Consider the following 13934-nt stretch of genomic DNA (forward strand, 5'->3'; position numbering starts at 1 on the left):
GAAATTTTATTTTGCGTCACGGAGACAGAAACGAAGTTATAAGCGCTGCTCTACGAGAATCGACAGGGATTGTCCAATCGAAGTTAACCGCGAAGGCGCGCGATCTCTTTGGTATGCTCATGAAAGTCCCGTTAAAGAACATTTTGCTGTATAGAGAGGTGGCTCGAACAAAATATTACAACTATATACATCGCGACGTCGTATTGTATTTCGTATACCGACGACCTATATGAGAAGTGTAGCCGGTCTTCTTCTCACTGGGAACGCCGATTGTATTATCATGAGTTTACATCTACATGTAATAAGATGCGCATTTCCACGCGCGTTTTTCAAACAAACAGAGCGTCTTAATCCCACACTTGTCGTACACACGGAAATTTTTGTACCGTGCTTTATCCACGTAATCTCGTTTGCCGCTCCTCGATTGTTTTGAGACACTCGGTATAGCGTTTGTGTGCGATGTTCAAAGAAGGCGGAGAAATTAAAACTCTCTCTCCGTCTGGTATCAATGTGGAAGGTCAATAGGATGAGAATACATTTTTTTCTCGATTTTCTACCTCGTCATTTTGATGAACGCGGCACTTCGTTTTATCTTTCATTTTATTTCTTGGCCGATTTTAGATGCGACTCGGTCGAGACTGCCGAATTGTTAGGTGGCCAGTTGAAAGCGCTGGCGTCACACACCGACAATTTAGCCAGGGTCACGGCGAGCGAAGGCAGAATTCGCAGCAATCTAGGCAGCGACGGCCGAAGTACCAGAGAGTCCGAGTCTTCCGAAGGTAGCGGTGAGCTCAGACACGATCCGGTCCAAACCACGACCATTTATGAATCTTTGGCCGCCGAGTTGCGTGCAAAATTAGGTGAATATTGTTTCAGAACATTCGCGTTTCATTCGCGGTACAAAATTTCATGCATATATCAGAAGGTAAAAAAAATAAAATAATTCGAAGAAATACTACATCGTACAAAAATATATATTTTATAAATAAATAGGAAAATAGAAAAAAAAAATAGAAAAAAAATCAAAATGTATAATAAAATTATACTCAATGGGGAATAATTTTATGGAATGAAATTCTGAAATTCCGGAGGATTTCATTCACTTCTCTCGTCAGCATGTAACGCTACTTTAACAGTCGGTGATATTGGTCGCGCGAGAGAAACGAACGTCCGCGCGCGGACGTCATGCGTGTCAAGGCAACGCGAGTACGAAGCAGACAATCGTGTTTCAGGCAGAGGTAATTCCGGCGACAGCGACGTCGGCCCGATACTACTGCCGCCGCGCGACTACGACACCGTGCACAGGCACCGCGGCAATCTGGCCGGCATCGAATTCAGGCGTTGCCTGAATCAAACCATCGTGGGTGGTAGCACGGCCATCGACAGGGGTGGCACGAGAAGCGCGGCCAGCAGCGGCATAGGATCCGACAGCGCGGCGACGCCACCGCCTTATCAGACGCATCATCCTCTCGGTCAAAGACCGTCCAGACCGTCCAGAGACTCCTCTTCCGGTGAGTGACTTTTTGTCATAACAAAGTTCATCCGTAAGTATTACATCTGATAAATGATAATGAGTTGTCTCGGATTCACGAATCCATATTTCTCCTGGAACATGTTTATTTCGAATAAAACATGTCCAATTTTAAGGATTAAAAAAAATTTTTTTTCATTTTTTTTTTAACAACTTTATTTTATAAATTAATTTTTGGCACTTTTATGTGTGATTAGATTCTTGCGGAATTCTTGATATCTAAATTTTAACATCTTTAATTTTTATTATGTAATTGTTCGGCAATTAAAATTCTCGATTGGCGCGATATGGCCAGAGGTAACGTTATCCCTCCAACAAACTAGTACTGCTATTAAGAAGTACACATGTATGAAATTAGGCGATAGCAAGTAGGCTATCTCGTTGCGATGCGAGATCTGAGAAGCATTTTCGCGACTCGGCCGTTGCGTCAAGTTACGATGCAACATCCCATTTCAGGTAAGAAAGCGTGCGCCGGGGAGCGTGCGTAAATTGCCTGCGAGCGTGACAATTGCATCTAGCGAGTGTGAAACTTACCGTGAATATTACGCTCGCGGTTCATAGAAATTCCGCGTCCATTGACCAATACCTCTGAGAGTATCGTTGCGTAGGTACATTACACGGCCGTGAAAATAGGTTTTCAGGACGTAAACACACGGGTTACCTCGAGGCTGCTATTTCGATGCAATTACCTTCTTATTTGGCATACTTAATGGAAAATTTATACCATGTCGACTCTGGTAATTAAATTTATTGCAGCCTTGTACACGAATGATGGCTGTAATATTTTGAAAGTTGAACAATTTCTTCAATTTATAGTCTACAGTCCAATTCGTAAATTACGTCGTAAAATATCGAAAGTCGATGACACAGAGAGATCCATCGGGAGAAGATGATTGAAGTTATATAAATACGCTGTTCGACAGGCGTGCGAAAAAAAAAAGAATTGCATTGTTATGTAATTTGCGGCTAATTGCAAAATGGAAAGTTTTTAGAATAAATCTCGCGGTGCTGTTGACTGGACGCATCATTACGCCGGTTAAACGTTAACGTAAGCCGATGCTGGGCGCCGTATGAAAGTGAAAGTCTTCGCTTCTTCTTTTTCGCGATCCATCTCAGGAAATGATCGCGCACCCAATAATCATTCTTCTCGAAGCGAGAAGAACCGCGAAGATCGGCTTTATGCGCGGCAATAAACGTAGAGAAAGAAATGAGCACTCCTAAAAGTACAAAAGTTGATAAAATCACGGTGCGTTCTTCGCCGTCTTGTCGAGTAACGCAAAAGGACAAAGCAATTGAGCGAACTTGTTCGCCTTTTTGCGAAAACGTTAATCCATTTCGGAGAGATGGCGATTCCAAGCGTATCTCTCGCAATCTACACGTCCTCTGCGTATGAAAGCGGAAATGATTCCACGGTCAAAGATTCATACTTGACTCGATTGGCGACGACAAAAATTTGGGCGCTTTCTACTCGCGGGACAGGTGCCCATGTGTGCCAACTCGAGAATCTTATCGATTCTCGTAGAAAACTGGGCAGTGGCGAACCGAGCGACCTCATAACCCAGTTGTCGGTAGCTACGAAAAATTGTTTCCCATCGTCGTCTTTTTTCTTCCTTCTTTTCCACCATTGAGACATCCGTATTGAATACGGAATCAAGTCCGGGCCAAATTGCCATAGACCACTTGGGGCCTGTCCGACAATAAAATCGTCCACTTTCACCGCGATCAAGTCCGAAAACTTCGCATTCCGCGTGATTCCAACGCGCGTCTATGCGGGGAAATTTGCGGGGAGATCGCGTTCTCATATAGATGATGGAGAAACGATCCGGGCAACGAAAATTCATCGAATTCAGGAAAGTTGATTATAAAGCAAAAGAATCACGTTTCGCAAACCATCCGCCCATTGGCGTTCTCTCCACATAATAATAAATTCCAAAGAATTTAATCTTCTCGCGATCTGCGCGGTCGAAACTTTCTGCGGTTGAGTCTGTTAAAATGAACGGCGCGACCGCAGACGATAAACCGTGACTACCAACATCCGATGATGAAAAAAAGCGACTCAAGACTCACGATCTAATTAAGAGAAATTTATTTCATCTGCAATAATACTCCCCCGAAGCGGCAATAGGGAGAGCATCTTGAGAATGGGGACGCAACGATAGAGAAAAGAGTAACGGTGATGTTTAGTACAGATGCTTCTTCATCGGCACTCGCGGCCAATCGCACGCGTGCATGAATTCATCCTACTTGCAACTTATCTTTTGCAACAAAGTAAACGCGTCCGATATCGCGGAGGTGCACATTAAGATGCACGCGATGCGCGTACATCGGGGTTTCGCGCGCTCGTCCTCTCCGGGGCGTGCCTACCTCGCGAGAAACGTGTTTTTAACGGACGACTGACCCATATAATGTCGCTGAATAAATTTCGTGATGAAGAAGAGGACACGGGGGGGGGGAAAAAAAAAGGGAACGACGAATATCCGATACCCCCGCCGCACCGTATGCCGGCAGACACGCTCGGCTCCGGCCTTAAGCTCGTACGCGAGAGAGATTGTATTGAGCACCTGTTACAGTGGAAGGAATACCGTTAGGACGTCGTCGTGTCAGCGGCAGGTACCACGGCGGCACGACGGGTGTACATATATCTCAGCTGACTTCAAGAATACGTACGCAAAAACGAGCCGATCGCCGATATATTGTCGGCGGGTAGATTTTGCACGGAGGCTGGACCATCCGCCGCTTCGGCAGATCCGCACACAAAACGGAAAAATCTAAGTGTCCCACGTAATTATGTACCGCTAGCGAACGTCGATCCCCTGCAACTATAAAGGATAATTAACGGGCAACGTTGGGGCAGCCTTTTTGAAAGAGCGAATGATGATTCGATTCGAGTTATTTAAGTGCCGTCTGATTTTCATTGCAATTTTTCTCCGACGATCTCTGAATTAAATTTTAAAAATTGACGCAAATTGAACGCAAATTCGTGCGGTTTCACGATAAATCTTCCTGTCCGGCGATCCGGCATGCGTTAAGGCGGCGTCAGTCGCCGTGACAGCATGAACAGCAAAGTGGAAGAGAGATATTGTTTACGTTATTCGATGCACCGGAGAGTCTCCTCAGGAAGGCTGAGATGCGTTTTTCAATTTCGAAGTAATCTCACATATGTTAAAACCTCGTATACTGATTCTCCATGCGAAACACTATGCACACCGACAACCGATCGGTTGTAGTCTCATTCGTTTAACATAGCTAATTCGTAGTTTAATTCATTATTTAATATAATAATAATAATAATATCTCTCTTTCTGCTACTTGTGTCAGGACAATAGGTTCGCTTTAACACGAATCTCAGAAACCTCGTGAACTTTAACTATTCTATTTCGTGAACTATTCTACTTACGAGAATCGCGACATTAATATTCCATTGTCCTCGAAATTGCACGATCCCACGTGACTTTTTGGCAGAAAAAGAAATTTTTAAATTTTTTAATTTAATATTGAATGATTTTCATAGTTGACAGTGTTCGATCGACATTTATTTTGAAATGACATGACATACGTAGAATGTGGAATCGTGAAGAAATGCGACGAATGAAGACGCATCCTCCTTCCGTCACGTTTACGTTTCGCATGATTAGAGAAGACGCGACAGATGCTGGACCGCGATGATCAACACCTGATTGTGATTTTTTTCACTGCCGACCCACCGTGTGAACGGCGTCTCGTTTACTCCTACCAGAAATCCTTGCGGTTTAAAACGACGTGACATACTTAACTGCCTTCGCATGTCTTATAGTCACGATTCGTCTCTGCATCGCCTTACGTGACGTAGCTGCATTTCACGCGAAACTATTCTAACGCTGCTTAGATCCCAGCCAGGAGATTAGACATCGGCTTATCGCTTCGCGGCGATGCTAATCAATTACGCTCTCGTCGGCGTCTTATTGTGTATAAATTTTTAATATCTCGTTATGTGCCGTTATGCGCGCATTACATTGGCTCTCGAAAGTTGTTGTTATCGCGATAAATAAAGATCGCACCGTGTCGATCGCAAACGCTTCGCAAACTAATTTATTCATACAACGATGAATAAAACGCGCGGCAATTATGACTCTCTACAATCATATGTCGTTTTCAAAGTAGCCGAGAAAGCCGTACGCACGTTTTGTAAAACTCTCGGGGCGGGAGGGGTGGGGGGGGAGAGAAGTGACCATACTTGACTAGATTTCACCCTTCGTTTCTTACCTAATGCAGTAACGACATTCCATCTCTGTGTCTTACGGCATATCTATCTCGTTACGCAAAGGAGTTTTTCTTCGAAGAGGCGCATTTCCACGCACGGCCGAGACAAAACGGGGACCGAGAGCGCCGCTCCGTGTCGTTGTTGTTTACGACAACGGATAATGACAGTTATGCTGATGATGATGATGATGAGACGCTGCCTTGAGGACGACGACGACGACGACGACAACGACGACGACGGCGCATAAATTCGTGCGTGAGTCGACCTCGTGGGAGGCCGTTGTACGTACGGAATAAAGTTCCGCATTCTCGGCCCACAGCCCGAGGCATCTCTCAGCCTCCTCGTGTCTCTTGAAGTCTCATGGTATTCCCTCCTTCCCATTCTTAGCCCGCTACCGCTCTTTAAATCTTCTTTGACCTCATCGAGATGCCAAATTTCGCAAGAACTTTGCCGGCCGATTTTTCACGAAGGCCGAAGGACGAACCATTGGACAATATCACTGCGCGAGATTTTCAGTCACATTGCCGTTTATTATATCACAAAAAAAGAAGCAGAAGCTTTTTAAAAAGTTTACGCAATATTTCGTTATAAAATATAAATATGAGATAAAAATCCAATATATTATCTTCTTTTATAATTGAGTTTATCTTGCAATTAGTAAGAGCCATGCACTAAAATCTTAACATAGAAAAGAAATATGCATTGTAATAAGTGGCATGAAATTATGAGCATTAATTCTAATTTATATGTCAATCGTTTGTAGATGACGATTGGGGTGCGCCAAATGAGGATAACGATTATCTACCAGAAGTGGAGACAGCTGCAAGTTTGACATTGCCGCGAGTACCACGAAGCCCGGAAAGGCTGTCCAATCAAGCGAACAGAGGAGTTTCACCGAGTTGCAACAGGAATCGACGAGCAGCGGAATTTAGACAACGATCACCGAGTCCTCAATATCAGCCCAGGGTCAATCCTGGCGAGGTGACCAGTCCCAGAGAAAGGTTCCAAGATGCCAAGGAAATGTTTAGGGCGATGGAGAGGGAAGCCATCGCTAGGCCTGTTCTTTCCAGGCAGAGAGACGTAGAGCATCATCCTGTACACAGGTATACTTCATGGATGATATATTTTTGCAAATATAAAATAAATAACAAGATTTATAAATAAAATTAATATTTAGAAAGCTTACCAGAAACAAGATTTATTCTATAATATTATGATAATATTTAGCATTAAGCAAATATTCTAGTTCAGAAAGCACGCTGTTCAGTCGCGAGTAAAAGTCGGAATGCAACATCGTCGTCGAGAGTATCGGCCCAGGAATCTAAAGGCGACATCGACCGTTGTCACGCTTTTCGTTTTTGCACATATACGGTCTTGTCCAGCTTTCCATGCTCGAACGGGTTTCGAGTATCAAACATTTTCACCGATCAAATGCGTTCCCGCAAGAGAGATTTATAAAGATACTGATCTCGGTGTGTTCGGAAGTATTTGTAGAAATCGCAATTAATGTCAATATTTTACATATCCGCATTCCTAAGTCCCTCCTAAGATTATTAAATCCTAATAAAGAAAAACTCTTTTGAAGAAGTCTTTTATAAAGAGAAAATATTTACAAAATAATTTTTGATTTCATTAAATTTATAAGACGATTATCTCGTGGTCATATCTCACAGAATTACATTTGATTTTTTTTATAAAATTATTATTATTGTTTATTATTATTGTTGGTACTACGTAATTAAATTATAAGAATTTGTTTGACAGAGTTCAGTCAGCTAGACAAGTACATGAAGATCGATCTGGTCGCCAATATTCAAGCATGAACTCCATGTCTTCGCATGAACATGTAATTAGACGAAATCAGCCAGAAGAGCTTGATCGTGAGAATGTATCTTACAAGGGCCGATCTCGACCCAGGACTCATCATTACGCGATTGAACATCCATCAGAGCCGGAGACTTCGAGGCCGCGACCAAGAAGCTTCTACGAGAATCCGTCAGTCGGCAGAGATTTCAGAGATCAAAGGAATCTCGTAGATCAGAGAGATGTAAATATCATTTTTTTCGCGATATGAAACTATAAAATTTAGTACGTAATTGCAGCATAATTTTAAAATTTTAAAAATCATGCCGACTTTTATATATCTTTGTTAAATAGATTCGAGAATTTCGAGAACGTACGCAACATTCGCGGGAATTGCGCGACAAGTTGCGAACGAGGAGCACGACTTACCAGGAACTGTCGGAGCACGAGAGATATCCTGGACTCGATCGTGAAAGTGCCAGACCGCCGTTGGAGGTGATCCCGACATCCGGTAGATACCGTCACAGCTACGCCGAGCCGCCGAGGTTGGGTTTAGCGGCGCTTCATCCCTACTGACGCGTTAGCCCGTTTTAATTGATGAATTATTTAATAAACTAATCGACATATCGCGCTATCGTTATTATTCATGCACTGCGCCTTGACCGTTCAGTGTGTTCATGGTTAATGGCCTTTATCCCGCCTCTGCAGTAAAATGAGGAAGGAGAAAGGAGATCGAAGATTGCGATATAGATATTTTATTATTCGATTTTGACACGCTAACACAGAACAATTTCCAATTAATATTAATATTTTTTTTTACTATCAATCATTTACACTATAAAATATGCGTAAAAATGAATTATTTAATGTGCGATGTATTGGTGAAATACATTGTTTATGATAGTGCTGTAAAAGTGATGTAATTCCTCTCTCTCTCTCTCTCTCTCTCTCTCTCTCTCTCTCTCTCTCTCTCTCTCTCTCTCTCTCTCTCTCTCTCTCTCTCTCTCTCTAGCGTTTTAAAATTAACTACAGACGTGTAACTTTGACGATTTGCTCACATATTGTGCCACTGAACAGTCAATGCTGATTAGAGATTGTATATGTATGTAATGAGAGTAAAGAAGCTTGTATATGCATCACACGATGAATCCAATTCCATGACTTTGCGTATCGTTGTTATCGAGTACGAACGCAGGATTTCGTTGATAGAATAGTTCTAATGAAGAACGAATTCTAATCACGATTCCGAGTACGTACCATATTGTTATGCCACACTAACAATATAATAATAATAGTAACAACACAATAATATCGATAATAACAGTACCAATAATAACTGTAACAACAATTCTTCGTGTTATTCATTTCTTCCTTTAATCTACTGAAGTCGCCGAATCATCGAAAGAAAATTATTTACATCAAAAAACAAATTTACATACACTTAGAGAAAATATATTTTTATATAATTTAACAATATTTTTATGCAATTTTATTCGAAACATATGCGAAATTTGTTCATCAAAAACTGATTATTACGTATAAAAGTTTCTCTTTATTAATAGAAAGTTATCAATAATCTACGTTTTTGCCATAAAGATATATTTTACTAAGTAAAATGTGTATAAAAAATTGTAAGAGAAAATAATTTTTTAAAAGGATAAATTGAACTTTTCTCTCGTTAAATGTATTATATAATATGATAAGTTTCTATCTCATGTGTTAAGGCAGTACATCCCAATTTCTAGTTGCATAATGGGGATTCTAAAAGACAGTGCGTGTGTAACATATCATGAATCTTCATTTAATTTATTCCGTGATCGTATCCCCGCAGAAACACCAGCGATTACGTAAGGGAGACATTCAGTTATAATAAACGAATTCGGAGAGTTATACGCCGGTACTCACATGCGTATAAAATGTCGAAGTGAAAATCGGACAGAAGCATGGCGCAAGCAATGATCTCTCTGATTTCCAAGAAGACATTGCCTCCGGGCTGTGTTACATTTCATCGAACCCTCGAATACATTGACCGTTCCACATTTATAGTAGCGATACGTAAAAAGCCTACGCAAAAAATGCATATTTCCTTGTGAAGACTTTGCAACTTAGAAATTTGTAGAATATAATCATTTCAAACAATTCAATTCTATTAATATAATTCAGACGTCAATCTTAGTATTTTTATAAGAATAAATTAACAACTTGACAAAAATTTATTATAACAAGAAATAACTAGCAGTTTATTTGGTTGCAAGAATTTCCTGCAAATCGACTAGAAATTAAATTAATTTAACCCAAAGCAGAGAGAAGCAATATATACTATTTTGATTTAAAATTTTTTTTGACAAGTGAAGAGAAAGTTTCTCTTATTGGCAGATGAGCAATATTTTCTTCTCCGATAAATATATATATATATGTAAATATGAAAAACTGATACTGACAATAAAAAATAGCAGCTAAAGATACTTGCGTATCAACTTTTGCATTGAAAGGAGAAATTCTCCAAATGCAATATAATTTCGCACAGAAATTGATACACATCGCGGTTTACAAAAAGGAAAGCGCAACAAGTGCCTAAGTGTATTATAATTTCGAGAAAGTCTTTTCGCCCAATACATAATAACATTGAGTATATTTTAATATTCGCGATTTATTCATATTTCTCATTTTCACTCACATCCCCTTTCGTTCATTATGATTCAATCTGCACGCTTGGAAACATCGCACGACTCCATTCCACAAAAAAATGCTCTTACGGAGTTTCGTAAATCATAATCTCTGAACTCTCAGAGCTGCAATTTCGCAAAGGTAAGGCCGGAATTACGAGAAGCATAGAATTCGTCGTTGTCTTGTTTTTCCCGCTGATGAGACCCGCAATCGCGCGTAACATTGCTTCATCCACGAGCAGAGCTCGTTATATCGGGTGACCGTTATTAAGAACGGTCCCAAGCGGGTGCCCGTGTCGTTCTCTTGTAATGTGATTCGCACGCCTCCTAATGTAATTCAAAAATTCGATTACCGTTGCGTTACCGCGCTTTCCGCCTTTATATTCTCATAGAAATTTCGCATTTCTTTCGAATACAAATGTGATGGACAGTCTTTTATTAGACTTCGAACTTGCTGAACGAATACACGCGTGAAAATTGATTATTTATCCTGTATCTTTTTCGTATGAGTACTTTTATCCGCGATAAGAGCGGAGGTTTCTTGGCGCTGGATGTCCGATTCGCAAATGTACAATTCGCACGGTGCGTGTCGGTACGTGCGTGTGAAATGCAGCACGGATAATCAGGCTCCCCTTCTCCCGTAAAGGGATTCAGCGCTTCAAACCTGCTCGCTTCTCTCGATGGCAGTGACCTGTTATATAGGGGTCTCACGGGCCCCAGGGCTTTTATACTCGCGCGCACGCAATAGTTCCTGGTTAAATGCCAGACACTACATCGAGCGCTCTAAACCTATATATCATGTCTCTTGTCTTACTCTTGCTTCACACACATCGCGAGAAAGTTGCAAAATACCTCGAGATTTTTAATGCACGCAACTTAAATCCCAATATCCCCTCGATATCGATTGCTTAATTTGGAATTTTTCTTTGAAGAGCATCTGGAAAGCATCTTTCAAACGTAAATCTAATAAATAGAAGCACATATATAAATTCATAAATAACAATTCAACGTGATTATGAATTCTAAATGAGGCTTTCGTAAACGACTCGTCAACCAGGCACAATAAGTCAATGGGAACCATGATGGCCTCGTGCCTATCTAAAGACAGTAGTACGTGACGGAAAAGCGGATGCTACGTGTCGGAAGTGCCGTTGTTCTCAATGCGTGTACGAGAAGGAATTTTTTAAGCTTTTCCTATATGATTATGTTTGTTTGCCGTAACGTTTGCTGTAAGTTAATTAAAATTTATGGGTATTGTAGAACATTTTTAACATTATTTCATTTTCTAAATTGATTTTGTAATCATAAAAAAGAATTATTAATTATATTTTCTAATAATAAAATCTAAAATAACTTAAAAAATAATAAAAATATTACAATAACTTATCATAAAACAATAATAATTTGCATGACTACCAACATATTATTGCTGCCGCCGTATTTTACTTTAATTAACTTTAAATTTCCATTAAGTTTATGACGCGCGAATTGCGCTGTTCGATTCAATCGATTCATTCTTAGTAAAAGTGACTCGTCACAATTGCGGCAGCTCGTGCGACGCGCATCTCCGGCGTTTGTGTCTCCCGTTATTCTACTCAACCCGGCGACTTCGATGCCCGGTCACGCTATCGTCAAGTAGACAGCACGAACGCAATCGAGCGCATGAGATTGATAGACATAAGAATACTTAAAACACAGCCGTTCGTGAATCGGAGAGAAAGGACGAGTCGCAGTCTATTATCATGGCGTTCCTCGCAATTGACAACTAATTTTCTATGAAAGACATTGCGGTCTAATTCTCATCTCGACAGTTAGGTTTAAAACTTACATATATATAATTAAATATAAACTTTCCGAAAATTTAGGTGGTTTAATAAATTATGATTATACTAATTAATGTTCTTGTTGCGACTCGCAATTCACATCGCTCAATCGTCATTTCCCTAACGTTTCACCAAACTTTCTCGCGGTCTAATCGCACACCGACGTCGTCATTTACGCATCGTGTAAGTTCCAGGCACGCGGAAAACAATTACTCGCGTGTCGCGAATGTGAAAGAAAGTACCGCGCCTCGACGAAAATGGCATCGACAACGACGGCGGCGCGCGGATATTCATGCCGGGTCAACAAACTTGTACGTTTCACGGATTTTTACAAGTACGCGCGACAAGACCTCGACCATCGCCTCTATTTGCATACAACTTTCGAATTGTCCGTTTAGCCTGTTAGAAAGCCATTACGATCGCAGGTGCAGAGGTATGCTTTCTACGCCGAGTTATCTTACAATTATTTTCAAAACGTTTTGTTAAGGTATGCCTGCTACCTGAGGTGCCTTTTATCCGTCTCAAGAACTTACCTACCTCACATATCACTGAACTAATGATTCAGACAACTTGGAAAACTTCAGAAGTGGTCTCAAATATCATAAGCTTAAATATTATTTTAGGTTTTTTTTTTTGAAAAAAGAAGGAAATATTTATAAATATCGATGATAGAAAAAAATAAAATCTATTTATTACAATTATTTACATTGCTAAATTTATTTAAAAAATCGTAGACAAATTAAAATTTTGAAGACTAGATAATAATGTAGTATTGCAGAGAAAAAAGTAACATCGACAAGTGAACCAGGCATGAATATCGTCGAACATGTATTCGAAATGTCACAAAAAAAGGGGATGCGCATGACGTGAGAAGAGAGGATTGGAGAGAATTCTTGGACAAAAAAAGAGGTGATTGCACTGTACATACGGCTTTTGGAGTCTTTGTAATTAACGTGACGACGACCCACTGACCCACTGGATGATCGATTTTTTTATTCAATAGTTTAAGACAAACGTGTTTTTAATGTATCTCATCTTCTATCGTCAGATTTAATAGTTTTTGGGTTGAACATTTTTTTGGTTTGTACTAAGAATAGAATCTTATTATCTTATTCAAAAGGGAAAGGTCGGATTTCTGCGATTCACGAATCGCAAATTCTGAATTATGCACACCAGTCGTCCTTCGAGACTGCAAGGAATATCAACAGTCGACATTTCCAAGCCCCGAAAAAATAAATATTTAGATTTTGTGGCAAAAACAGATATTTGCATACTAATCATCCATTTAAGAATATCTCGAATGTATATCTATTTCTAAGAAACGTGACAAATATTTGCCGAGCTTCGTCTTCAGCTTTCGTAACAAAACTCGTCTTCGTCTAAAATATAGCGTCGTAAAAATACACGTTGACTCACATCGAAGAAAATTGTAATCGAAATAAAGAAGCCAATAATCTTTTAAATTGATTGCGAAAAAAAAAATATACATTTGCATTCTCCAAATCTCTTAAGAAAATAAAGAAATAATCTTTGGTATGCGTGATACTTTATATTAATTTACGATACATAAAGTTCTAAAATTTGTATTTTTAGAATTTAAATTAGAATTTAAATTTTTGAGGAATGAAACCTTGATGATTTCTTAAAAATGAATCTCAGAAAGCGCAAAGCAGAAAATCTTAATTGGATCCCAAGTTCGCATCCTTATCGTTATAAAATTGTGATACAGTTACACGCAACAGTACTCAGGTTAATTCGTACGTTTCATGTCGAACGGAAATGACTTCGCCATATTCGTCTTGCTTCTAAATGTGTCAGCTGTGCGAAAGGATTTGAGGAGAATTCTCACTGAAAAATGTCGACATTGGGCC

At 40.0% G+C, this 13934-nt stretch overlaps 1 protein-coding gene across 3 annotated transcripts in view; it reads left to right on the forward strand.

The window, feature by feature from the left end:
• LOC105427595 (uncharacterized) overlaps nucleotides 1-8922 on the forward strand; it is a 128751-nt gene extending 119829 nt beyond the window's left edge. For all 3 annotated transcript variants that reach the window (XM_089075898.1, XM_011639402.3, XM_089075897.1), the window contains exons 4-8: nucleotides 622-860; nucleotides 1233-1511; nucleotides 6535-6874; nucleotides 7536-7818; nucleotides 7929-8922. In XM_089075898.1, coding sequence (XP_088932024.1) covers nucleotides 622-860; nucleotides 1233-1511; nucleotides 6535-6874; nucleotides 7536-7818; nucleotides 7929-8150 — 1363 coding nt within the window. In that variant the 3' untranslated portion in view covers nucleotides 8151-8922. The remainder of the gene's footprint in view (nucleotides 1-621; nucleotides 861-1232; nucleotides 1512-6534; nucleotides 6875-7535; nucleotides 7819-7928) is intronic.
• The last annotated feature ends 5012 nt before the right edge of the window (nucleotides 8923-13934 follow it).

The sequence above is a fragment of the Pogonomyrmex barbatus genome, unplaced genomic scaffold (genome assembly GCF_055798465.1).
Source record: "Pogonomyrmex barbatus isolate J1 unplaced genomic scaffold, ASM5579846v1 scaffold2, whole genome shotgun sequence".
In the NCBI taxonomy this organism is placed as follows: domain Eukaryota; kingdom Metazoa; phylum Arthropoda; class Insecta; order Hymenoptera; family Formicidae; genus Pogonomyrmex; species Pogonomyrmex barbatus.